Source organism: Sceloporus undulatus, chromosome 9 (assembly GCF_019175285.1).
Source record: "Sceloporus undulatus isolate JIND9_A2432 ecotype Alabama chromosome 9, SceUnd_v1.1, whole genome shotgun sequence".
Lineage (NCBI taxonomy): Eukaryota > Metazoa > Chordata > Lepidosauria > Squamata > Phrynosomatidae > Sceloporus > Sceloporus undulatus.
In genome coordinates, this window is record NC_056530.1 from 5,918,604 (window position 1) to 5,945,943 (window position 27,340).

Sequence of the window (27,340 nt, forward strand, 5' to 3'; positions counted from 1 at the left end):
TTGAGAGAAGCCTACTGATTGGCTGTCTCGTCCTTTAGCATTGGGCGCGAGGATTTGAGAGGAGCGTCCTGATTGGTCGGATTGTCCTTTTGGCCGGCCGGCGCACGTTCGCGCATGTTCTGTCGTGACTCGACGCGCAAGGGACGCGACCCCGGAAGTGTTTTGTGGTGAAGGCGAGAGTGAGGAGAAACAAGGTGTCCCTCAGTCGGAAGGGTGGCGGCAATTGCCGCCGCGGCGCTGGTGAGTCTCAGGAGGGCGAAGAGGCTGGGCTCTAGTAGCCTCTGGTTCGAAGTGAGGTGAAACAGGGGCTGAGGTTTCCCATCCCTGATAGAAGGCCTTAATGGAGAGAGTGGTTTCTGGCACAGTAATGCCCTAAAATGACCCTTAAGACGCATTCCTTGCATAAACAAAGCCATGTTAATCTGAGCAAAGCAGGGCTGGGGAGTAAGAGGTCTTCGCAGGATTCGGAGTGATACTGCATCAAGAAAAAATATCTTAGGTCCAAAGCACATGGCAGAAATAATCCAGCTTGAGACCGCTTTAACTGCCCTGTCTAAGGGCACGGGAATCCTGGGAACTGCGGCTTATGCTGGGACCAGAGCTCTCTGACAAAGAAGGCAGACCGCCGTAAGGGATAATGTCCTTAGGACGTCCCATTGTGAAAAAGGCGCCCCTTACCCTATTATGAACAGAGTCCGTAACAAATGGCGGCCGCTGTTCCACACGGCCGCCGCCATTTTGACATAACGGACGCTCTGCATCTGCACGTCGCAGCCCGGAAGTGACGCTGTGAGTGTGCACTTTGGCACTTGCGGCGTCTCTTCCGGGTTGCCGGAAGGAGCGTGATTTTCACGCTCCTTCTTTGCAGCGCGGAGGAGTTGCGCAGTTTGGCTAGTGCGACTCCTCTGCACTGCAACCGGCAGCGGCCCAAGACTGCCCCTTTTGGGCGGTCTGTAACAGGCCTCAATGTCTCACAAAGCTACCGTTCCCAGAATTCCCCAGCATTGAGAAACCAAGGCAAGTTAAAGCAGCCTCAAACTGGGTTATTTCTGCAGAGCGTTTGGGACCTTGTTGTGGAGGAGGATGAGGAGCAACCCCCAAAGCCCTGCAGGAAGCAGAGCCCTGTGTTGTGATGACTTGCTTCTCATAGACTGTATGGGCCTCTCATCAGGAGAAGAGCCCCTCCGTAGGCTAACCCTGGCTGTTTACTTGCAGAAACTCTGGGGAAATGGCTTCTCCCTTCAATGGCCCCACAGCAGTTTCTGACGTAATTAAAGATCTAGATGCTCAGATCGCTGTAAGTAAGCTGGTTTGGATTTGCAGTGAGTGGCATGGCATGTTGGAGGCTGCAGAGCGCCTTGCTAACCTTGTCAGTGTGCGGAGGCAAATGTGCCAACGGCAAGATAGGAAGCCCTGTGAGAACGCATAGCCATTCCCATTAAGATCTGACAATCCTTTTTATTTCTAATGTTTAACGGCTGTATTTTAGTCAAGGGGCGAGGGATGGAATTTTAGTTTGTATATGTTATGTACTGTTTAGGTATTTTATTTGCTTATGTAAATCGTTTATATATTATGCATTTTTGTGTAATTTTGTAAACTGCCTTGATTTTGTATTTTTTGGAAAGGCAGTATATAAATAAATGTATTCTTATTCTTATTCTTAAAGGCCTGTATGGTTGGTTAGTGAATCTACTCCCCGTAGAGGTTAATGCAAGCAAAAGATTGGTCAAGGAGTTGCTTTTCTGAATTGTACTGGATCCCTGCTCAGCCATGGAAACTCACTGGGTGACTTTTTAGCAAGAGTCTTAGGCCTGTTACAGACTGCCAAAATAAAGCTGCTTTGGGTCTCTTGGAGGTATGCTATTTAAATGATGCATGGGTCCTAAGAGTCTGGAGGTTGCGCCAAAGCCACACTCCATTCCTAAGCACTGGAGGGCAGCTTTGGTGCAGCTTCTGGATTCTTAGGATGCATGCATCATTTAAACAGTTTAAACAGTTTAAACAGTCTGTTTGCCTGCTTTCTGAAGTTACACTCATGACAGTCCTAGTCTTTGGAACAGAAGAGTATAGGGATGTTGAACATTTTACATCTGGCCCCTACCTGAAGCAATGTGATGCTCTGTTCGGCTGGTTTCATGACTATGACAAACACTTTGCACAGAACAAGTTACTAAACACTGGCTGTACCTGTAATCTTACTTACCTTATGTGCATTTTGGCCTTAAATTGTGAGGGAGGAAGAGGGGGTGAGAAAAGAAATGAATTTTAAATTAGTGAAGGGATAGCTTTTCCAAAAGCGTGGCTGGATGGAGCAGCGCAGAAGCAGAAGGGAGTTTGATAAGTGAAGTACTACAGTAGAAAATTAGCCATTAGAAGGATCAGAATGAGGATGAATTTTTCCAAATTATAGCAGGCAGCCAAATGAATTGAATGGGAAGGAATGTAAAATAACAAACAAATCAGAAAAAGGGATGCAGACAGGGCAGCAGGAACTGACTGGAGAGCATCTTCTTTTGCTGAGGCAAAAAACTGCTTCAGTTATTTATATGGATAAATATAAAGTATTAGTTTCCCATTGTTGTTTGCCTTCAGGTTGTTTCAGGCCTATGGCAACCCTATCATAGGTTTTTTTGGCAACATTTATTGAGAGGGCATTTGTTTTTGCTTTCCTCTGAGGCTGAGGGAGTGTGACTTGTCCAGGGTCATCCAGTGGGTTTCCATGGTTGAACAGGGAGTCAAACCCTGGTCTCCAGAGTCATACCCCAGTGTTCAAACCGCTATACCAGGGGTAGGCAACCTGCGGCCCATGGGCCGGATGCAGCCTGGCGAGGCCTTGGGACCGGCCCCAGCCCGGTCCTGCTGCCGACTGCCGCCGGGGCCTTTGGCCTCTCGCGCACAAGGGCAAGGGGGGCAGTTGTCTATAGACGCCTCAGAAACATGCATTTATATTAACATTTTTTAAAAATCAGCAAATTTTTTGCGTGTCCTCCACTTTTTTTAAAAAAGTGTCCACCATTTGAAAATGTCCTACATTTGTCCCGGTTTATTTATTTATTTAATTTTTTTTAAAAAAAATGTTTAATTATTTATTTTTTTGGCTTCGGCCCCCCCAGTTGTCTGAGGGACAGCAACCCAGCCCCCGGCTCAAAAAGGTTGCCTACCCCTGCGCTATACCAAGCTGGCTCTCAGTTTCCCATATTAAGTATTAATTGTAACTGTCTTTCTGAGCACTCGCCAGCTATTTAAAGAGGAACAATTGCTAATACGCTTGTCCCTCCACATTTGCTGGGATTAGGGGCACAGGACCTCCATGAATGTGGAAAAACCTCAAATAACAAAATCACTATGTTTTTACCTGAGAGAACACTTCTCTAGGAATCCCTAGGTCCTCCAGTGCAACTCTGTGGTCAACATCAGTCAGACACTGACCATAGAATTGCACTGGAGGAGCTACAAATGCCTAGTGTGATGTTCTCTCTAGGAATCTATAGCTCCTTCAGTGTGACTTTTGGTAAAAGTTGACCTTAGAGTTGCACTGGAGGACCTAGATATTCCTAGAGAGAACATATTAATAAAATCTATGAATAATCAAATCCACAAAAGATAAAGCCGCAAGTGTGAAGGACGACTGCATATATACTATATCTAGGAATCATGTGGTCCCTCATATATCATTTACTTGTAGACTGCAAGCCCCATATTTGCTGAACTCTGCCATGATGAATGGGCTCATGGCAGTTGAAGTCCAGGAATGTCTAGGGAACTCATCCCCCAACCCATTATGCTCGGTGTGTCTCGGTTCATTACATTTTACTCCCAACAAATCAGTGGGATAAGTTAGTTATGGGTAACTGAAATCACATTGATTTTAATTGGAGTTAAGCATGGTTCTTTTTTTCTCCCTGCAGACTTACTGCAACTAACCTCAACAGCAGAGGGATGAAGGGCCATGGCTTCCATGTAGACTAGAGTGCCTTCGCTGTATAGATGAGACATTGGCTGTAGCAATGGCTGATTTTTGTATGCTGCATTAACTATTGGTCCAGTTTTTCACCCTTGCTTTATCTGCATTTTTCCTGCAGACTGTTCTCAGTGGCAAACATATTTTAGAATGAGGATTTTTATTATTTTCAAAGTGTTTATAATTCTGCATTATGCTCTCCCCCCCCATTAGTTATGTTATATTTCTGTAACTGTGTGTTGAGTAATGTATGGTTATTAAGTGGAATGAAATACAGTATTAAAATTACAGACTTTTAAAGGAAGCAGTGTTTTGTGGATTAGTACTAACAAGCAGTGTGTTCTTTAACTATGTCTGTATCATTTATTGACCTCTTTGTCTCTTGAGTAGTATATGTTCAGCATGGTTTGGTTCTGTATTCATGTCATGAATGTATTGAATGAAATTGTACAGAAAGGTTCTGTTGATGAAGTTATACACAAATCTGGAATAATATAGGAATTTAGAGGCTGTTATGTTAAAGTATCTGCTAAACACTTGTAAAACACTTGGTCTAGGGGGAATGTGTCTCTTTTAAGAGCTCTTTTTTGTTTTTTGTTTCATTGGGAAATTGTCCAATAACCAATTTTTATGGTTTGGTTCAGGTTTGGGTGGTTAAGTCCCATTCCCATGTTCTGAGCTTTCAGAAAGGAGTGTCATTGCTGAGACTGGATTTGGTACAACACTTTCGTACCTGGGATTTACATTCTGCATTGCAGGTGCTGTTAAGGTCTGCATTTGAACAATCTCCCTGTATGAACCGGCCCAGGCTCTGAGATCCTCTGGAGAAGCCCTTCTCTCTGTCCCACCACCATTACAAGCATGGTTGGTGGGGACTTGAGAGAGGGTCTTCTTGGTGGCTGCTCCTAGACTCTGGAACTCCCTGCTGAGGGAGGCCAGAATGACTCCCTTTTTGCTGGCCTTCTGCCAGCAGGCTAAGACCTATTTGTTCAGACAGGCTTTTAAAACTGATTTTTTGTAAAGGACCGGCTTGAAGTGTTGTTTCATTTTAAAGTGTTTTAAACAGTTTCATCCTTTTAAAATGTATTTTATTCTTTTAATAGCTATCTGCAGTGGGTCCTTGTTATCTACTGGGGTTTGATTCCAGGACACCTGCCCCTGTGGATAACAAAATCTGTGGATGCTCAAGTCCCATTAAATATAATGGCATAGCAAAATGGTGTCCCTAATATAAAATGGAAAATCAAGGTTTGCTATTTGGAATTTTTTAAAAATATTTTCACTCTGTGGATGTTTGAATCCATGGATTAAAAAAATCCTTGGATAAGGAGGACCAACTGTATTTTAATATTGTAATAATTTAATTCTTTTTCACCTCTTTTCTATGTTATTAATTGTACAGTTGGCCCTTCTTATACACGGATTTTTTATACACAGATTCAAGCATCCATGGTTTGAAAATGTTCCAAAAAAGTATAAATAAGGGACACCATTTTGCTATGTCATTATATTTAATGGGACTTGAGCATCCACGGATTTTGTTATCCACGAGGGATCTTGGAGCCAAACCCCAGCGGATAACAAGGGTCCACTGTAATGTTCTTTTAATATTGTTGAGCCGCTCCGAGTCCCAGTTCTGGGAAAAGAGCAGGATATAGATGATGATGATGATGATGATGATGATGATGATGATGATGATGATGATGGCAACAACAACAACAACAACATCTGTTGGAGTTGGTGGATCTTAGGTTTATCACTTGAAATATTCTCTTTTTAGTCACAATAACATCAATCTGTAGGATGTCTGAATTAGGAGCCCTCTTTGCTTTCCACAAAGATTGTGGTTCTTTGCTTCAATTATTATTTTATTCCAAAAGTGAATTCAACCTCTCATTGCTCACAGAAGTTATCCATCATCTGAAGATGCAGAAGGAGAGTGACTGACATAGGCTGGATTTGTGTATAATGTTTGAAATGTTACTTAAACAGGCAGTTGCTTTTCAAAAATCAGTTTATTTTTTTATTTTCCTTCTATGGGGAAACAGGTGATGTCAACAACATTGTCTTGGCAGCTGAGGCAGTGCACTGAGATTGCATACAAATCTTATTCAGAAATGGTACCTGAAGGGATTAAGGCTCATTTGATGTATAGTGTGCTACAACAGTTGCTTTTGTACAGTGGCTCTGTTGTTAGACGTGGGCTTTGTTCAGCCTTAAAAACTGACAAGTTTGCTTCTGTAGAAGCAGCCTATGGTAGGCATGTTCTTTAGACTGTGGTGTTACAATTTAAAAAGGAGGGATTTCTCATGTTTCTTCCTTCCCCTGGACACTATTTTGTTAGATCCCAGTCTAGGATACCATCCCCATATTGTGGGAACATGAAACAGTGGTACTTACCATGAAGATTCCTTTTTCTGTAGTTGTGGGGAGATTACCCTACTACATCATCCAGAGTGATGGTGTGATTTTTCTTAAAGAGGCTTGTTGCTTCTTCGTTCAGATAGATTTTATGCTGGGTTACTGGGGCTTAGTTTTCTTTCATGAGGGAGAGGGTTGGATCTCCCACATAGAGTGGAGGGAGAGGATTGGTGAGAAGGTTTGCTTTTTGGAGCACAAGAGAAGCACAACCTGGTCAAGGATGCCCTCCCCACTACTGGAGAAAAAGAATCTTCACAGTAAGTACCAAGTGTTCAGAAGAGTTGCTTCTCTAAATACACATTCAGAAATTCACTACAGACTCTTGAGTATCATGATCAAACCTGTTGGGTTCTAGAATAAGTGACTTTAAAAAGCTCTTGTCTTTTAAACATGAACCTGTTCTTCACTGTGGTGACACTGAGATTTTGTTTCTTCCTCCAGCTGATTGGCTTGGGCCCACATAATCTGAAAAAGAAGCAAGATCTTGACAAGCTCTATGACTTGAAGACTAAAGCTCAGCAGATTATGAACCAGTTTGGCCCATCTACTTTGATCAATTTGTCCAACTTCTCCTCTGTCAAACCAGAACCAGCCAGTACTCCACCACATAGTTCCATGGCAAACAATACCACCGTGGCCAAGATGCCAGGAACCCCTAGCAGTGGGGGACGCCTCAGTCCTGAAAGCAACCAGGTAATTTTGTGTGGTGTTTCTAAAAAGTCTGTAACGGTTCAAAAATAACAACACTGATGGGCTGCTTTTGAATGGGCTTGAAACATACTGTGAACACTTTTTTCCTTGTATTTTGCACTGTTAAACAAATCATGGCGATATCTTTGTTTCAGAAGAGAATTTAGAAGCTGTTTTTTAAACCAATCACTGTATTTTATTTTTAAAAGTTTTTTTATAGAGAGAGTTCTAAGAATTGCCAATAATAGTTGTAATTGTAGTTAGTTATTTAAATATAAGTTATTTAAGTTAGTTATAGGAACATGAAATGTGAGGAGCACGAACCAGGGGAAGCTAGACATAGAAAAACAAGAAATGGAATATATAAGCATTGCAGTACCATATTTTCCAGCATATAAGACGACTTCTTAACGCTCAAAAATTGTGTTAAAAGTTGGGGGTTGTCTTATACACCGGGTTAAGCAGCCACAGAGGCCGCTAGAGAGCCTCGCAGCCCAGCACGTTCGCCACCGACCTCCTCTTACCTTCCAGGCCTCCCTGGTCCCTGGAAGCTGATGTGCCCAGGGTGCTGCAGGCTTCCAGGTCTCCGGAGGCCCTTGGAAGTCGGCGCTCGCGCGCCCAGCCTTCTACCGGCTTCCAGGCCTCTGGAGGCCCTTGGAAGCTGGCACTTGCATGCCCAGGGTGGTGCCGGCTTCCAGGCCTCCGGAGGCCCTTGAAAGCCAGTGCTCACGCGCCCAGCCTTCTGGTGGCTTCCAGGCCTCCGGAGGCCCTTGGAAGCCAGCGCTCACGCGCCAGTCCTCAGCATGGGCCTGGGGAACCGGCTCACGTAGCCGGTATTTAAATGAAGAGGGGGTATACATTGAGTATAAAGCCAAACCCTATAACAGTGGTACCGGATACGAATGCGCCGCCTTACGAAATTTCTGGGTTACGAAAAAAATCAATAGAAAAAAACTGTCCGGGTTACGAAGGTTATTTCGGGTTACGAAAAAATTTTGGTGCTTTTCGCGCTTTTTCGCAGAAATGCGCGCTTTTCCCCATTAGCGCCTATGACTTTTTCGGCGTACGAAGCATTTCGGGTTACGAACGCGGCGGCGGAACGAATTATTTTCGTAACCCGGGGTATCACTGTATTTTCATTTCAAAAGTTGGGGGTCGTTTTATATGCCCGGTCGTCTTGTACGCTGGAAAATATGGTACTTGGGACAAGTGAGCTAAAATGGATAGGAATAGGACATATTGAGTCAGAAATTGTTTTATTCAGGAAATGAAAATCTAAGAAGAAACGAAGTAGCATTTATAATGAGGAGTGATGTAGCAAAAGCTGTCAAATGATATAATGCAAAGTCTGACTAAATCATGTCAGTAAGACTTCAGAGAAAGCACATCAGTACAGTGGTACCCCGGGATACGAAATCACCGCGTTACGAAATTTCCGGGATACGAAAAAAATAAATAGGAAAAAACTGTTTCGGGTTACGTTTTTTTTTTCAGCTTACGAAAAAAATTTTGGTGCTTTTCGGCGCTTTTTCACACGAAATCGCGGCTTTCAGCGCTAGCGGCTATGGCTTTTTCGGCTAGCGAAATTTTTCGGGTTACGAACGGCGCCGCGGAACGAATTACATTCGTAACCCGGGGTACCACTGTATAGCTTTAACCCAGGTTTATGCTCCAAATACAGAGGCAGAAGAAGAAGAAATTGAAATTCTATACTGGAGTCCAAGAGGAAACTAATTGTTCACCAAACATGATTTGTTGTTATTCATAGATGATTAGAATACAAAAATAAGAAATGGTGTGGTATTGCTGCTAGAAAAAAGACAGCTCTTTGGGATTTCCTTGCTGTGGCTATGAGAGCGTAGAGCTGCTTCTTTTAGACCAGACTCTCCCTGGATGGACTAAGTTCTTGCTGTAGTTCCAAGAGCCCCCTCCCTCCCCCCCAGCTTTCAGAGCTTTGAAGCCCTATTTGGACTACAGTTCCCAGAATCAACTGGCCATGCTAGTGTGGAGATCCTGAGACTTATAGTCCAAAAAAAGTAAGTTTTCCAAAGCCTACTGGATTGGCTGGCAGTTATGCTTGGGGCTTCAGAAAACAGGAGCATCCCCACATACACTTTGATGTTCCCCTTCCTTTTTATTTGAGATGTTTGCATAAAGATGCCTTATGCAAGGAAATGTTAAAACCAAACTCTTTAAAGGCTGATAGGTGATATCTTCCACTGATATTTCGCTGAGCAGGAATAGGGAAGTCCAGCAGCAACATTCACAAAAGTTACAAGAATTTTATTGCTTTTTTAAAAAATTAAAAAAATTTAAAAGAAAAGGCTCTCTCCTTCCCTGACCATATGTTGTATTAGTGTAGATGGCCAGTTAGGACAGGGCAGAGAAAATTATTTAAGAATGACTTCTTGTAATCTTAATTCTTTGGTTGTGGCCTGGCCATCTAGGCTCATACATTTCCATTATGACTTGAAATCATGCTTCTGGGATTTCTTCTGATCCTTGTGCCCCCAAGTGTCATTTTCTTTCTGTGAAGATCTCAGTTTGCTAACTTAAATATGCTCAAAACAACAGGGTTGGAAGCATCTTGAGAAAAAGACTATAGTATATTAGAAAAAAGCCAGTGTAATTTAATGGTTTAAGCTTTGGACTATGATTCTGGAGAGCCACCATGGAAACCTTTGGGGGCGTCACATTCTTTCAGCCCTGGGTCACCTTAGGGTTGCCATAAATCGGAAACACCTGATAGGCACTCAACAACAACAACAACAAATGTTATGATATAAATATTGTTTTCTGGGACTTTACCAATGGTTTTATTGTACTGTACAATGATGTTAAAATACATTGTTGCTCTTGTGTTTGTATGTACTGCTTTATTGCTAACATAACAGAAGCTGTAAATGTTTTAATTAAAGATGAAGATAGGGTATATTTTCTTTTTAATGTATATGTATATTGTAGCCTGCAATTGGTTGGAAGCATGTATAACTTATAGCTCTCAGTTTTGGGTAGAAGAGCAATGTAAAATAACACAGTTGATACAACTGTGCTAATATGTGTTCTGTTCCTGTCAATTGGTACAACTATGCTAATATGCTTGTTCTGTTGCTCCCAGATCTTAACAAAGAAAAAACTGCAGGATCTTGTCAGAGAGGTGGATCCAAATGAGCAATTGGATGAAGATGTAGAAGAGGTAGGCCTTTCATGAAATGTGTTCCACAGGTGCATAATACTAAGTAGTATGGGATCTCTAAACCACTGATCAATATTAAACATCCTTGGTTTTCCTGTGCCAGTGCCACTAATTTATTTTGTCTAATTGGTGAATGCAAAATGGTTACATTAGTGCAACAGTAGTATCATTTTTTTTACTCTAGTCACTCAGTGTTGTTGAGCTTTGTCTGTGTTTCAGAGGTCTCTGATAGTCTCTCAAATGGAAAATACCTTTGTCAGTGCACATGATTTATTTTAAATGTGTATCTTGAGTTTTGTGATTAGTTATTGGAAAGTAAACACAAGATTAATTTGTATGCCTGATTGCTGAAGAACATACTGTATATCTGAGGAAATCATGGCCCCATACAGACAGGCCAAAATAAGGCTGCTTTGGGTCACTTTGGAGGTATGCTGTTTCAATTATGTATGCGTCCTAAGAGTCTGGAAGCTGCGCCAAAGCCATGATCCAGTCCTATGGACTAGAGCGCAGCTTTGGCGCAGCTTCTAGACTCTTAGGACACGCATGCATCATTGAAACAATATACCTCCAAAGTGACCCAAAGCAGCTTTATTTTGGCCTGTCTGTATGGTCCCCATGTTGTGGGAGGAAAAATGGGTTAATTGCAGAGAATATGCATTCTCCTTAAGTTTGATGATCATTGACTAGAGGAGTGAAATGCTCACTCTTCCATCCTTTCTTGCCAACAATTTCATTGTCCAAAAGATGGAAGCAGCAACAAGGGAATCTAACTATTTTATATCCTCACTAACAGTGTTGACCTAGGTTACTAGGTGAAAATGGTGGGATCCTTGGATGTGAGTGACCATTTTTCTTCTGGAGTTTGTTATACAGCAGAAAGGGGAAGTCAGGGGTAGTCAGACACACATCCCATGCTTTAAAAAAGCTGATTTCAGTAAATTTAGCAAAACACCAGTGGGTCAGAAAGTGTAGGGAGAAAGCCAGAAAAGCTAAGCACAGAATGAGCTCAGGATTGCTAGAGAGGTACAAACAATAACATGGTTATTTCCATAGCAAAAAACAAGAAATGGTAGGGCCACTGCATGAAGAATATAGCGAAATGCTAACAGAGGACAGAGAAAAGGCAGAACTACTCAGCACTTTATTTGCCTTTGTCTTCTCTCAAAAGGAAAAGTGTTCAGCCTGGGGAAAATGGAACAGATGATGCAGTAGGAGAAATGCAGCACAGAATAGGTAAAGAGGTATTAAATCAATACCTGGGCTCCTCTAAATGGATTCAACTCCCCAGGACCAGAGGCAATAAATCTAAGAGTATAAAAAGAACTAGCAGAGGTAATTTCAAAATCACTGGCAATAATCTTTGAGAATTCCTGGCAAATAGACCTGGAAGGGTGTGTGTGAAATGCACAGTTATAGTATGGGTGATACCTGGCTTGACAACAGTACATGTGAACGGGATCTAGGAGTCTTTGTAGACCACAAGCTGAACCTGAGTCAACTGTGTGATGCAGCAGTTTAAAAAGCCAGTGCAGTTCTAGGCTGCATCAGTAGGAGTGAGGGAAGTAGTTGTACCAATTTATTCTGCTTTAGTCACACTTCACATGGAATACTGTGTCCATTTCTGGGCACCACAATTTAAGACTTCAAGAAGGATATTGATAAGCTGGAAGGTGTCCTGAGGAGGTTAACCAAAATGGTAAAAGACGTGGAAGCCATGCCCTTTGAGCAGTGGGTTAGGAAGCTGGGTATATTTAACTATAAGAAAAGAAGGTTAAAGAGGAGGAAATTCCTGACAGTAAATGCTGTTTGACAGTATGCTGTCTCTAAGTGTGATGGAGTCTCCTTCTTTGGAAGTTTTTAAGCAAAGGCTAATAAATAATAATAATAATAATAATGCTTTTATTTATATACCGCTTTTCCTCCAGATCAAAGCGGTGTACATACGATAAAACTCTGTGACGCATGTCAAATGCAATATTAAAAACAGATTAAAAACAGTTTTAAACAATTCAATTTTTAAAAACAGTGCAGTTAAAAATAGTCGGGATATCAGTATGGGTAGTCATCTTAATCTAGTTGGGGAATACTTTCTCTAAAGAGAATCAGGAGGATATGCTAACTGGAAGAGATAGGTTTTCAAAGCCTTCTTGAAGGCTTCCAATGTACGACTAAGTCGAATCTCCTCTGGGAGTGCATTCCAGTGAGTTGGAGCAGTCATTGTATAGGCTCTTTGGTGAGTCGTTACCAGTCTCACCTTAGGGTGTTCCAGTAAAAATTTCCCCGTTGTTCTGAGAGTGTGGGGCGGATTATGTAGGGAGAGGCGCTCCCTCAAGTAACTCGGGCCCAAGCCATGTAGGGCTTTATAGGTAATAACCAACACTTTGTATTGGGCCCGGAAGCGAATAGGCAGCCAGTGAAGAGATTTTAATAAGGGTGTTATATGGTCCGACCTTGAGGTTCCCGCGACCAATCTGGCTGCAGCATTTTGAACTAATTGAAGCTTCCGAACCTGGTACAAAGGTAGACCCATGTAGAGCGCATTGCAGAAATCCAAGCGAGAGGTTACCAGTGCATGTACTACTGTTTCTAGGTCCTTTTGGTCCAGACAGGGATGCAGTTGGCGTATCAGCCAAAGCTGGTACCAAGCACTGCTGGCCATCGCATCCACTTGAGATGATAACTGTAGAGATGAATCCAGGAGTACTCCCAAACTGCGAACTTTGTCTTTTAGGGGAAATGTGACCCCGTCCAGGACTGGATGGCAAATTTCCCTGCCCGGACTTGGGGTACCTAAGCTAGATGGCCATCTGTCAGGAGTTCTTTGATTGTATATTCCTGCATGGCAGGGGGTTGGACAGAATGGTCCTTGTGGTCTTTTCCAACTATGAGCTGGTGGTTCTATAAGTTTCTATCCTCCATTTCCACCTACCATCATATCTGATCTTGAAAGGCAGCAATAATGTGGTTGGTGCTTCACTATTCTTGACAGATGCTGCTTCAGATTGCTGATGACTTCATTGAAAGCGTGGTGACAGCTGCCTGTCAACTTGCACGGCATCGCAAGTCCAACACTTTAGAAGTGAAAGATGTCCAGTTGCATCTTGGTGAGCAGTAGTGCACTAGTTGTGATTACTTCATGAAGGCTACTGCAGACTGTTTTATGTTGAGTGGGATATTAATACTTGGCCTTCTTTTGACTGACAATTCCCATCTGCATAAAAAAATATTGTGGTTCCTACTTCACTTGTCCATGCTGATTCTCATCTGGTTAGACTTTCAGGTACCAGGTTTCATGTACCAGACTATTTTTTTTCTCAGCCGCTTCAAACTTGCCCCATATGTGTAAGAGGTTGGCAACTGTGGCCCTTCAGATGGTGTCAAACAGCATTGTTCATTAGGGCTGCCATACTGAATAAAAGACACGGCTTCTGTATAGTTAACAGATCCTGGAGCAGAAAACTGTAATATAAAATTCCACCATGAGAAACTACCCAGCATCCCCTCTCTGGCCCACACCGTACCTAACTTTCAGCTGTTGCACCCACTCAACATGGCCATTTACTGGTTAGTGGACAGCCAGAGGGTTGGTACAGAAGCATCTAGCTGTGTTCACACTGCTCAGGGATGGGTAACTGCCCAGGGAACAGGTCTTATTTTTCCCTCTTACACCTAGCTATCATGTTTTGGTGTGCCCAAAGTGACATGACATGGTTTTTAGCTGCCCAAAATAAGGCCGATTTGTGGCTGATTTTTAAAAAATTTCATTTGCATTTGCAGGAGGTTAGAGGGAATTTGGAGAGGCAGTGGAAAATCAAACCACTATTGTTTGGCCACATTTTGGACAGTGAGGAAGGAGACTTTGTATAGTTCTGCTTGGTGGAATTTTATCCTACATCTTCTTTCTCCGGGATCTGTTAACTCTAAAAGTTACAGGAGCCCTGTCCTGTATTCATCTTAACAACTCTGTCTCCCATCAGCCTTAACCAACCTAGTTAATGGTGAGGATTTATGGAAGTTGCAGTCCAACAACATCTGGAGAACCCCTTTTGGCAGTGGCTCCACCCATCCCTTATAACCCCCGTGTGTTGCCTCTTTCCCCAGTTCCTTCTTTCCGCCACATTAGCGGCTTTAGGAACTTCACTTCTGCTGCGTTTTCACTGGAATTTGACCATTGGACTGTCTTGACCTCTCTTGATCTGACAGCCTCTTCTGTTGACCTCTTCTGCGTGTCGAACGACTTTGCTTATGGACATTGATTCGGCTCACAATGTCTCTGGCACCGTTTAAGAAATGTGATGTCTGTGGTCGTAAGATACCTGGGCAGGATCCCCACTCTTCGTGCCTTTTTTGCCTCGGCAAGACTCAAAATCCCAAGGCCTGTGCCCTGTGTAAATCCTTGACTCCTCAGGCCAGGAAAAAACATGACTCCCGTCTGTTGGCTGCCCTGTACCAGAAGGCTCTCAAGCCCCAGCCTGCCGCCCACGCTGCTTCAGCACCTGTGGCTTCGGAGTCAGTACCAGCCTCTGCTAGTTCTGTGTCCCAGAGCTCCTCCACTGAGCCAAGTGCCACCACCGTTAATCCTGAAAAAGGGGATGGGACCGAAGGAGCTCGCCAGGCGAGGCCTACCTCGAAGTCCTCCAAAAAGGACAAGAAGGACTCGAGTTCCAAGAAGGATTCAGCCCATGTTAAGGATAAGAGCTCCCTTGTGGATTCAAGTTCAAAATCCTCCTCTAAAAAGAGATCCAAGCCTTCAGATGCGGGAGATGTTTCTCCTCAGGGCTCCTCAAAGAAGAGGCCTTTGGATTCTGGAGATGGCTCCTCTCATGGCTCCTCATAAAAGGCCTGTACCAAGACTCCCGATGGGGCCCGATCTTCTTCCAAGGACCATCATTCACCTTCGGTTCCCAGACAGGATACCTCGGTACCACACTTTCCCCGGGCTCATCCAGCCTCAGCCGCCTCTCCACCTACTACTTTGGCCTTCCATCAACCCTTGGAGGAGGATGTTGACACCGCCTCTCAGTCATCTCATCGTTGGTCACCAACACCAGTCCCTCGGGTTCAAGTCCACGAGGTGGAAGTTCATCAGCCCCCCCCCCCCCCGTGTCTCTCACCATGACGACTCAGAATACTACTACGACAGTGATACTGACAGATACTGTGTCTCCATTAGTCAGGAGGTTGTCCAGAGTCCCTTGGGCCCCAAGACCACTGTGCCACCAATGCCAAGGTCCACTTTGCCCTCAACGCCCAAGTCTGCTCCGAGGTCGCGATCCATTCCACCACCAACGGCTGTCGCCAGTTCCCCTGCTTTGGGTTCAAGGCCCCGTTCCGTCATTGCCACTGCCATGCAGACACGTCACTCTTCTCATGCGGACTTGATCCCGGACTCTTCTGAATCTTATCGTGATGACACTCACCATACAGATCCTCGTGCCTCAGGCTGATTCCGGCTCTTCCAATGAGGTCGCCCCGCAATCCCCGCAGGAACTTTTTCAGCCAGGTGCCTCGTCCCCTACTGACGACGTCCACACTTTGCAGAGCACATCATCAAGATGGCTAATACCTTGGATATCCAGGTTACGCACACCGAAGATGATGCTGCTGACCCGATTGAGAGACAGATTTATGTCAAGGTACCGACACCACCTTCCATCCCGTTGCTGCCTTCACTTGAGGGAATAGCTAAACGCTTCTGGGATGCACTTGCCTCGCTGATTCCCACAACTAGGAAGATTGAAGCTCTCTATAGAATCTCTCCTTCCCAGTCTTCTTGGCTGCTGTCACATCCTAAGCAAAACTTGGCGATTGTTAAAGGATCCCAGCAGTCCTTCACTCCTAAGATGTCCACTTCTCCTGCAGACAGAGAGGCCAAGAAAATCGACAGCCTAGCGAAGAAGGCCTACTCCTCTTCTGTTTTGGGGCTCAAGGTCGCCAACTATAATGCCTGTATGGCGGCCTACATACAGTGCTTAATGGAGAAGATCTCACCCATCGTCCCAGATGTTCTGGACTCATCCTCACAGAGGTTTGGGATGAGGCCCATTCCATTGCCAGTTGGCTCATCACTTCAGCTTGTCACTCCACAGTCTGTTCAGCCAAGTCCATGGCGGCAGCTATTGCCATTAGAAGGAACGCTTGGCTCCGTTCATCAGATCTCTACCCAAATGCGAACGCCACCATTGAAGACATGCCCTTTGACGATGCAGACCTATTCAACCGCGAGACTGATGAGTGGCTCAACTTCAAGTACCGTATGAAGGCAGCCGCCAAGAAGCATGGTATGTCTACGCCTTCTCAGACTCTGTTTTGCAAGCGCCAGAGGCAATGGTATGGCCAGGGCCAGTGACCTTTTCAGCAGGGCCACCCTTACCAACACCAGGAGCACCAGAGGCAGCACTACCCATCCCAGTCCTCTTCTTCTTCTGGCCGATGCCAGCCCCCTGCTCGGTACCGTAAAAATCACAGGCAAGATACCGATCAGGGCAAGAAGAGATCCTGAAGGGTTCCTGTGTGCTCTGTCACTCCCTCCACCTCCTTCTGTGACATTTTGAGGTCCTCCTTTAACATCTAGTCCTCCGTAACTTCTGACTTGTGGGTCCTTGACATCGTCTGTAGGGGCTATCCCCTTGAGTTCGAAGAGCTCCCTCCAACTGGAGCTGTTTACACCCCACCCCCCAACACCCTTCTCAACGAAGTATGCACTCTTTTGGCTAAGGGCGCAATCTCGCCCGTAGACCCCTCTCAAGCCCCAACATGTTTCTTCTCCAGGTACTTCATGGTCCCCAAGGCCGATGGGGGCATTAGGCCCATTCTGGACTTGATATCTCTCAACTCCTACCTCATCTACAGTTGGTTCCCTATGGTAACTCTTGCCTCTATTCTGCCCTTGTTGCACTAGGGCCTGTGGTTCGCGATGATTAACCTGAAGGATGCCTATTTCCACGTGGGGATTCAGGAGAACCACTGGAGATTCCTAGCTTTTGCCGTTGGTCCCGACATCTACCAGTACAATGTCCTTCCCTTTGGTCTCTCCACAGCTCCAAGGGTCTTCAGCAAGTGCATGGCTCCGATCGTCGCCTACCTTCACCAGACAGACTCCAGAGTCTTTCCGTACCTGGACGACTGGCTGTTTGCTGCCCCCTCCGTGGATGAACTACAGAGAGATGTATGCTTCGCCCTCTCCCTCCTCGCATCCCTCGGGCTCATATCATGGTGAACTTGGAAAAGTCTCATCTTTCTCCATCCAGAAAGATCAAAATCATCGGCACCGTCCTCGATTCTGAAGACTTCATCGCCTATCTCCCTCAGGACCGTTTCCATGCTCTCTGCTCTTCAGTCAAGACTTGCCTTGCCCACAGGTGAGTGAAGGCCAGCGATGTCCAGGTAGCCCTAGGACACATGGCTTCGACCACATTCGTGACCCCGTGGGCAAGACTGCAGTTTCAGCCCCTGCAGTCATGGTTCCTGTTGGCCTTCAATGCACTAACAGACCCTCCATCCAAGTGGCTCACTGTCCCAAGACCTGTCACCCGCTCTTTCCGTTGGTGGCTCGACTCCCGGAACGTTTATGTCAGCATTCCTTTTTCGCCTCCACCGCTTCAAGTCACCCTGACGACGGACGCTTCCATGGAAGGTTGGGATGCCTTCATGTCAAGTCTCTTTATCAAAGACAAGTGGTCTTTCATGGAACAGTCCCTCCACATCATCGCCCTGGAGATGCTGGCCATGGAAAAGGCCTTGAGAGCCTTCGAGACAAACCTTGCCAACAAGGTAGTGCTTCTGCTGATGGACACCACTACCGTCATGTACTACCTCAACAAGCAAGGGGGAACCAAGTCACAGACCTTCCTGGACATCATGCTTTACATCTTGAACTGGTGCATCCAAGCAATTCACTTGCCCGGAGAGAAGAGCGACTTAGCCAACCACCTCAGCAGATCTTCTTCAGTCTGCCATGAGTGGAGGCTCCATCCCAAGATGGTCAACGACCTCTTCAGTTGGTGGAGAACACCCCACATCGACCTCTTCACGACTGCTCTCAACAGCCACTGTCCCCAGTTCTGCTCCCGAGCGCGCAACAAGAACTCCCTCAGAGATGTGTTCACCTTCGCTTGGTCAGGAGAGATGCTGTACGCCTTCCCTCCATTCCAACTGATCGCCAGAGTGGTGTCCAAGATGACAAGGGACTGCTCGGATGCCATCCTGATCACCCCTTGGTGTCCAAGACGGCCGTGGTTTCCGTCCTTGCTCCACGTCTCCAGGATACAGTTTCTCCACCTCAAGTTCCGTCCAGATCTCCTCACTCTCCATGACGGACAAGTTCAGCATCCGGACATCGTCAACCAATCGTTGGTGGCATGGAGGCTCCGGCCTTAGACTCACTACCTCCCTCGGTACAGACGGTGATCTTGGCTGCCAAGAAACCATCCACTAAGAAGCCCTACGCTTCCAAATGGAAGAAGTTCCTGGATTTCCTCTCTGCGAGAGGCCTTGCTCCTTCCCAAGTGATGACACTGGTTGTGTTGGAGTTCTTGATGGCACTTTTGGAGGCAGGGCTGTGCCTCACCTCTCTTAAGTGCTACCTTTCTACCATTTGTTCCCAATTTCAGTTTGATGGCAGACCTTTTTTCAGGGACCCTCTTGTGAAGAGTTTCCTGAAAGGTTGCAACAACCTTCATCCCCGATCTCGGTACTGATACCTGCTTGGAGTTTGGATGCTGTGCTGTCTGCCCTCCAATCCAAGCCCTTTGAACCTATGGCCACTTTGGACTTGAGACTCTTGACTTGGAAGACAACCTTCCTTGTGGCCATCACCTCTGCCCACTGTGCGGGTGAACTTTGTGCCTTGCAGAGGGACCAGCCTTTCCTTAGGTTTCCATAAGGATAAGGTTGTCCTCTGTACTGCCTAAGGTGATGTCTGCCTTCCACATGTGTCAAGACATTGTTCTACTGACCTTGGCCTCGAACCCAACCCCCGATGCTGAACGCCGCTTGCATACCTTGGACGTTCGAAGGCTTTCTACTTGGACAGAACTTTGGGGTCGAGCCGTTCCGAGAGACTCTTTCAATGCTACTCGGAACCGAAGTTGGGGCTGCCTGTGTCTGTGCAGAGGCTTTCCAAATGGGTGGCTGTGTGAGATCATGGAATCTTCAGAACAGTGCTCCACAACAAAACTCAATGAGAAAACAATTAAAGTTTATTGTAAAAGCAAGCAGAAGTATCCAAACACACTTTTTTGTCAGGAATAAGGAGGTACATACAATAGCACATGGTTTATATAACCCCTGAAAGCAAACCCAACCCCATTAAACAATAAGGTAAGTTAATTGGATAACCTTTTCCCACTCAGTAAGGAATGTCCTCCCCGATGACGTAATGTCCTCCAGTCCGGAATCCTTGGCAACCTCTCCAAACAGTTAAGTTCCCACAAGCGTTATCTACCCACTGCACCTGTGACCTTGAAGCATAAACCCTTGAGCTACAACTAGACTACGTAATGATAAATCTTAACAGCACTATAAGCTCCAACATCCCCCACCCCACATATATACATAACAGCAACATATATTAGCAGCATATTAAAATATTGTGAACATGTTAACATAAAAGCCTATTAACAACAAGCACATAATGAGTCAGTTCCCCCTCCCAGCACAGAGACAGTCTGTGCTGGCAGGGTAACTCCCTTACATTCCAACTTAACAGGCAAGCACAGAGTCGAGCAGGCAGCCTACCTCTTTTCAATACATTCCATTACCCAGTATACAACCAATACACCATAAACCCATTACTATTTGAATCTATTAATATTCATCCTCACCCTTACCCTATAATCCTCATGACAGAAACCCCAAATGAATAAATGAATGAAGGGGAGTTCTGACAGGCTGGAACCATCCACCTCTGCCATGAACTTTTAGGCAGACCTCTCCCAGCCAGGGTTTGGTCTCATGCAACTAGGGCGGTAGCAACATCCTCCGCATTCTTGACTGGGGTACTGTTGGAGGATGTCTGCAAGGCTGCTGTTTGGTCCCAGCCCTTGACTTTCATCAAACACTATAGGCTGGACACTAGGGCCAAACGGGATGCAGTCTTTGGGAGGGGGGTGTTGGTTTCAGGTTTACATTAATTGCACTATATTTCATTTGTTTACATTTCTGAAAGGGATGTCTTTTTGCCTGAATTGGCTGGGTTTACAACATTCTTATGGTTTACATACTGGTCTTGCATGACCTAATGTGTTATTATGTGCCTTATGACCTGAACTAGTTAAAGTACTATTTTTTTAACTACTAAACACAGCTGACACAGTTTTAAGGTTCAAAGAATCTTTATTGTTAATAAACACAGTTTTATTGAACCTTACTTGGTGTCCTGACACTCCCTCTGCCACTGACCTAAGCGTGTCAGTCTCAACCCATTTGTATGATTCACAGAGACCACAAAGAAAAAGGACAGGTTGCATACCTGTAACGGTATTTCTTCGAGTGGTTATCTATGAATACATACAAATCCCGCCTGTCCTCCCCTCAGTGTCCTGCTCTCCATTGGCTCATTCTCATGTCGCTCACGCGGCATAAATTTCGGAAATGGGGAAAGAACAGGAACGCAGGGAGCTTATAAGGGATGGGTGCCTTTTTTGCCAAATTTGGCAGGTTACAGCATTCATATGGTTTACATAGGTCTTGCATGACCTAATGTGTTGTTCTGTGCTTTATGTCTTCAAACACAAGTTTGAGTACTATTTATTGAAGTACTAATAACAGGTCTACTATGACCTAATGTGTTATTTATGTGCCTTATGTTTTGCACAGGTTAAGTGCTATTTATTGAGGTACCAGAAATGACTGACACAGTCTTTGGTTCAAATAATTTATTGTGATGAATAAACACACTTTTATTTGAACCTTGCTTGAGTTTCATGACATTCCCTCTGCCACTGACCTAAGCTTGTCAGTCTCAACCCATTTGTATGATTCGCAGAGACCACGAAGAAGAAGGACAGGTTGCTTACCTGTAACAGTATTTCTTCGAGTGGTCATCTGCAAATACATACAAATCCCGCCTGTCCTCTCCTCAGTGTCCTGCTCTTCATTGGCTCGTTCTCATGTTGCTCACGCAGCATAAATTTCGGAACTGGGGAAAGAACGGGAACATGGGGGGCTTATAAGGCATGGGTGGAGCTACCGCCAAAAAGTTGCTAAAAGTTGCAAAGTTAACTTTGCCCAGTGATTCTAGGAAGTTTTCCAAGCAGCACTGCGCAGGCGCAGTACAACCCATTTGTATGTATTCGCAGATGACCACTCGAAGAAATACCATTACAGGTATGCAACCTGTCCATATATGGTGGAGGCAGTGGCTGCCATTTCTGACAGTTCACACATGAACCCATGTGGCCTCTATTTCTCCATGGGGGAAGAGAGCTTTTGAATAACTGAGTTGGTAAAGTAAACTAATCTTGATCAATATCTTAGCAGCTGTATATTGATCCATATTTTTAGGCCATAGGAAAAGAGTGCCAGTTCACTGCTGCAGTATCATTCTGTTGTTTACTGTTACATTTTGAACACCAGAAATCAATAGCTACCTCATACTCAGTTACTGCCCCTGATCTGGTTGAGCATCAATCAGGTAGGAAGGATGTGTAAAATTGGCCTTAAAGCAAATTATGCCAGGCTTTGTGCTATAGGGTGACACCAAAGGAAAACAGCCTCATGAAAGATTACTAATATGTAAAGTGAAACATAGGCCTGTTACAGACTGCCAAAATAAAGCTGCTTCTGGTCTCTTTGGAGGTATATTGTTTAAATGATGCATGCATCCTAAGAATCCAGAAGCTGCACCAAAGCTGCACTCCAGTGCTTAGGAATGGAGTGTGGCTTTGGCGCGACCTCCGGACTCTTAGGACCCATGCATCATTTAAACAGCATACCTTCAAAGAGACCCGAAGCAGCTTTATTTTGGCAATCTGTAACAGGCCATAGTTCATCTTTTCTGTTTTTTTGCATGAGGATAGCTTCTGTTACTCGGACTTCAGTTTTTTAAGCCATTTGATGGGGAGACTTGTCCTAATGCAAAAATAAAGAAGGAAACCAGCCCTTAAATACAAGCTCCCATCAAAACATTATCATTTTCAGTTTGTCATAAATCTCATCTGAGGAATTGCTTGGCTGATTTCTACACAGCTGGATCTAAAAATGTTTATCTGTTTATGCTTACTTAAATCCTTTGTCTGTTTCTCCCCTGCCCCATTACTATCCTACACATCCTATTCCTTGCTATAGAGCGACAATGGAATATGTGGATCCCAGGTTTTGGCTCTGAAGAAATTAGGCCGTATAAAAAAGCTTGCACTACAGAAGCTCACAAACAGGTAAGGGTTTTTTCTACAGAATGACAGTCTTGCCCAAGGAGAGCAGAGGTTTCAGAAAGCTCCAGCAAACAGGTAACACAGGAAACAGTTTGAAAGAGCAGGGTTTGTTATCAGAGATTGATCAGCTAGGGCTTGCTAGCTGATAAAATTTAATATTTTCCATAATAGGTATCCTGTTTAGCAAGACATTTCCATTGATGCAGCTCCAGCTAAGCCTTCATTTAAATTCAAAGTGTCTTAAGGTCTAAGGGATTTACACATATGGGTGGTTCTGCACCTGTGCAGTCTGCTGCAAACTTTTAGAGCTAAGTAAACCAGATCCTGCTCCAGTGCATGGGTGTTGGTGTTCCTTCTCTTTTCCTCAGTTACCATACCCTGCAGCACACAGGAGGAGTTAACAACATAGATGGAGCAAAAACAACAGAGGAGAGGTGGATGGTGTGAGACTTGAGTATTCTGAACCAATCATCCACAACAGCTATTGTAAAACAAAAATTTATTGTAGAGAAGGTAGAAATACACTGGATCACGTTTTTGCTGAATCTGAAGAACTCCAAAGAGAAACCCCACTTTAAAACCCCAGCCCCCACCTTATTTTCCTGTTCAACCCAGATCGTTCCCCCCAAATCACCCCCCTTCGCCACAGAGAAGGGAATTCTACATCAAAGCAGTCCTAACGAAAGCACCATTTGGTTCATAGTCTCTTCTGCCTTGAGAGATCTATGGATATCGGAATAGAGGGTATCTGTTAAACATCACCCCGTCATAAAACTGCCTGACTGGCGCAAATTGATTGCTGCTCTCAGCTGAAAGTTCTGGATACATGATCATCCTGAGCATAGCCCATGGTGGCAGCAACTCTTTCCCAGAATGCCTTTCCCTGAGAGTTTTAGATACAGGTGTTGTTGACATAAGATCCATCATGTCTATCTATCTATATATCTATCTATTTATCTGTCTACCCATATATCTATATAACTATATATATGTGAGAGCTTAACCCACTGGACTTCCCTTCTGCAACCTCCCTCCAATCCTTGTCCACCCCAGCATACCACCCATTCATGACAGCCCATTAAAGCATATGAATAGTCAACTAATATCCCAATGCATAATCCCCAAAGCATACGATTATGTGTCTAGAAGCTATCCCTACTTATCTCACTAACTTATACAATCCTCACAGCAGAATCCTCACTGAATCACTGAATGAAGGAGGATTCTGACAGGTGGATTGTTTGAATTCATATAGGACCATTTCAAGAACAATAGTTATAGGTAAGCAGGTGTTCTTCATGGTCTCTGTAACTCCCACAATATGAGTGAATAGCAAGGTGGCTGATCTGGAGGCAAGGATGTTGTTAGTGGCAAATGGAAGAAAGTACTGCTCCCCCAAAGATGAGGTCCATGAGCTCTAGGTTATAGTGTTAAAAAGTTTGTGCACATGTTGCCACTTTACAAATGTCTTGCAAGTATTTGGGCAAGAAAAGCCATTGAAACCACCATGGCTGTGATGGAATGGCTCCTGATTGTAGTAGGTAAAGATTTACTGTTTGTCATTGTATTGTGACAGTCAGCAAAATCAGTAAAGAAAATAAAAATAAAGTTTACTGTATTGTTGCTGCTACCTACTTGGAAATTCATTGGGAAGATGCTGATAGATCTTTCCTTAAACTCCCATAGCAGATAAAAAGTTATAACATCCAAACAATGATACCTTTATTGAGACAACCAAAATGCACAATTACATGTTGCAAGCATTCGAAGTCACACTGGCTTCTTCATCAAGCAAACAGGAGAAAATAAAGATGTTAGTCATAGCCTGCATTTTCTGTTTCTGGTCTTAGTTCAGGTGGTACAGATGACTATCTCCAGACTGGCACCTCCCCCTTTGGCCATGCGGTCACTGGTAGATTTTCAAAGTCAAGGAAATTGAATGTCCATTTGCAATTCAAAGAAGATGTTTCCTTGGTATCCAGCATGTCTCCTTCCTTTGAAGCCACAGACTTCTATGTAGGTAGAGAACACTGAATTTCTCAAGGAGTCTTCATGTTTTGCGTCAGGAAAACTTTAGGTGGTATAGAGGTAAAGCATTCCAATCAGTCCCAAAATTAGGGGGGAAATGCTTTACCTTAAAAAGTTAAAGTTAAAATAAAATAATAAGTTTGTTATTCAAGATAACTCCTTTGTTCTATATGTATAAAATACCAAAGCTGTGCAGACATCTGAAGAGTGCCAAGCCTGGTGGTGGTTTGGAAAGAAAATACAGAAGATGTATTTAAACAAATGAAACAGTGATACCACCTTAGAGAAGAAAGTGATACCTGAGCAGAGCATGCTCTTCTCTGTGAAATAAATGAAAAGGCAGGATACCAAAAAACTGAAAGCCCCAATCCATCTAAGAGGTCATACTAAAAAAAAAGATGAAATATAGTATGTTTTTTTGGTGCTGAGGGTCATGAAAGTATATTTTTGTGTCTCAGTAACCCAGTCTTAATTCATCTTGCTGAAAAACCATGTTCCTGATTTTGCACTCTTCTCTCTTTTTCAGAGGATGGCACTGATCCGTAAAACAACCAAAAAATAATGCCTGGGAATAGCATGAAGACAAAAATGACTAAGATGGAAATGGGTTTGCTGCAGAGTGGGAATCTGCCTTTCAAGCTGCCAAGTTTTTGTGACATCATCCATAGGATTGTGTTTTTAATGCTTTACAGAGAAGCATATACTTTAACAGTGCAGCAGTATCTGAGTTTAAAAGGAGATCCTCCCAAAGTCATTAGGTCCTCCCCTTCTCTATATTTCTCCAAAAGAATGCAATGTATCTTAAAACACAGACTTTATTTTCTGTCTTCAAAGTGATTTATGTTGTAAGTGATTGTCCAAGGGACAGAATATTTTGGGAACAGTATTAGAAATGGCTATAGTTGTTTTTCATTTCCCTTTTATTGTCTGTAATGTTGCTGGTTATAGATACTTTGATTTGTTTTTGGAGTAAAGAAACTATAAATTTGAAACCAGGTTGTAGTATTGACACAAGCTCCAAAAAAAACAACAACAATGCATATCAGGGTGATCTCAGACAAGGGACTGATCATTACAAGTAATTCAAAACAGATAATTCTCCCCTGCTTTGCCTTTATTGCTCCACATGTAGGAGAAACAAAGTTGAATTCTTATATTGCAGGCCTTTCTACCTCTAAAGATGCAATAGAATCCATCTATGCTAGGCACATAACAAAGGTGTAAAAGGATAAGTTGGAAGGTGTTGACATAGCTTTCAAGGATGGGTGGGGTTTGTTTGTCTTTTAATTGTGACTTCTGTTTATTGACTAAGAAGTGCACATTTTCAGCTGTTCACATTTAGAGATTTACATAATGGTGTGTGTGCAGTTTGCTTATCTGTCTAGAACTGGATAAAAAAATCTTCAAAATAATCACCAGCCATCTGCATCAATAAGTATTATAAAATCCAAAAGCACACTTAAAATTAAAAGCAGGGTCAGATTGGTGGGAAATGGACTATTGCTTCTGGTTGTGATGCTTGAACAAAATCATGCATTAGCTAGAGTTTAAAACTTTTCCTTGTTCCTTATTTCTGCTGGCTAAAAAAAAACCCTCCCTTCTACACACCCTTCACACTTGATAGACTGACCTTTGACAGCAATGGTGCAGCACTGTCAGTGATCCAAAGTAATGGAAGAGCCACTTAATTGACCACCTGAAATGTATTCAGCGTCTAAAGTGTCTGTTAGCTTGGTGTTAAGTTATCCAGCTGTGGCTAACTCTCCTGACTTCATAAAACTACAACAATAAAAGAGTATACAAATGTACTCTCTATTTTGAAGATGTTTCCATGAATTTTGATTAAGGATAATTTAGTACTTCGAATAAGAAATGTGTAGCATGAATATGCGTGAATATTCTAATATCTACCTTTTGTTCTCATGTTAAAACATTTGTTCCCATTCAATCATTTATACTGTATATTGGCTTTGCTGTTGTAGATAGTGCCTTAGTCAAGTGTGTCTATGTCTGTGTCTGTGAAAGAGAGCAGGAATACATCCTAGCTATCACCAGTAGGAATCTAGACTTTGAAGCATTTTCTACTAAGTTGCAATATTCCTTATTATGGAACTGTTTAACACATGACACTTCCCTCACATGTGAGAATTTTTCACTACATCTACCAACAAGGATTTAGTAAGTCTATTAAATTGTACCTTCCTATTATATATACATTTATTAAAGAGGGTGCCTTATCATTGTTTCATACAGTGCTGTGCAGCTATAATTATGCTTTCTAAAATAACTGAAATAACATTTTTAGTTCTACTCTGTGGCCAATAGTCATGCCAGCTGTGGGATATTGAGAATAGTCCAGAAAGTTATGTTTTCATGCTCTAATCAAGTGTAGGTGTAGTTTAGCTCTGTACCTTGTTTTACATGTTTATGTGATAATGATGGGTATCTGATAGCCCTGGAGGTCAGAAAACATGCAGAGGCATGTCTGTTTTGAAAATAAGGTATATGCCACCCAATACATCTAAACACTTCATTTGATCATTGATGTGGGAGACAGTCATAAAAGAGTCTTTTTTTTTTCCTAGCTGAAAATTAGTTTGATAAATGATTTGCTTTCACGACCATCTCTTGCGGGAAGAGAAGCTCTGTGATGTCATGTGCTAA

General features: G+C 43.6%; 1 protein-coding gene across 2 annotated transcripts; it reads left to right on the top strand.

Moving 5' to 3' along the window:
- The first annotated feature begins 93 nt into the window (after positions 1-93).
- Positions 94-26,498, top strand: TAF12 (TATA-box binding protein associated factor 12). 2 transcript variants are annotated; one of them, XM_042439275.1, is made up of 7 exons: positions 113-240; positions 1,216-1,297; positions 6,827-7,078; positions 10,194-10,271; positions 13,264-13,378; positions 22,563-22,651; positions 25,203-26,498. In XM_042439275.1, the coding sequence occupies exons 2-7, from the start codon at positions 1,229-1,231 to the stop codon at positions 25,236-25,238; spliced, it is 639 nt and encodes a 212-aa protein (XP_042295209.1). In that variant the 5' UTR covers positions 113-240; positions 1,216-1,228; the 3' UTR covers positions 25,239-26,498. The 2 variants fall into 2 exon arrangements, with proteins under 2 accessions (XP_042295210.1, XP_042295209.1); XM_042439276.1 differs by lacking the exon at positions 1,216-1,297 and having other exon boundaries at positions 94-240.
- Positions 26,499-27,340: the final 842 nt, after the last annotated feature.

What these genes read in the sequence shown, in the direction of transcription:
- TAF12 (XM_042439275.1), top strand. Translation starts at nt 1,229, where the DNA reads ATGGCTTCTCCCTTCAATGGCCCCACAGCAGTTTCTGACGTAATTAAA. An exon ending in TCAGTCCTGAAAGCAACCAG is followed by an intron (nt 7,079 to 10,193) that starts GTAATTTTGTGT and finishes TGTTGCTCCCAG; the next exon opens with ATCTTAACAAAGAAAAAACT. An exon ending in CTACAGAAGCTCACAAACAG is followed by an intron (nt 22,652 to 25,202) that starts GTAAGGGTTTTT and finishes TCTCTTTTTCAG; the next exon opens with AGGATGGCACTGATCCGTAA.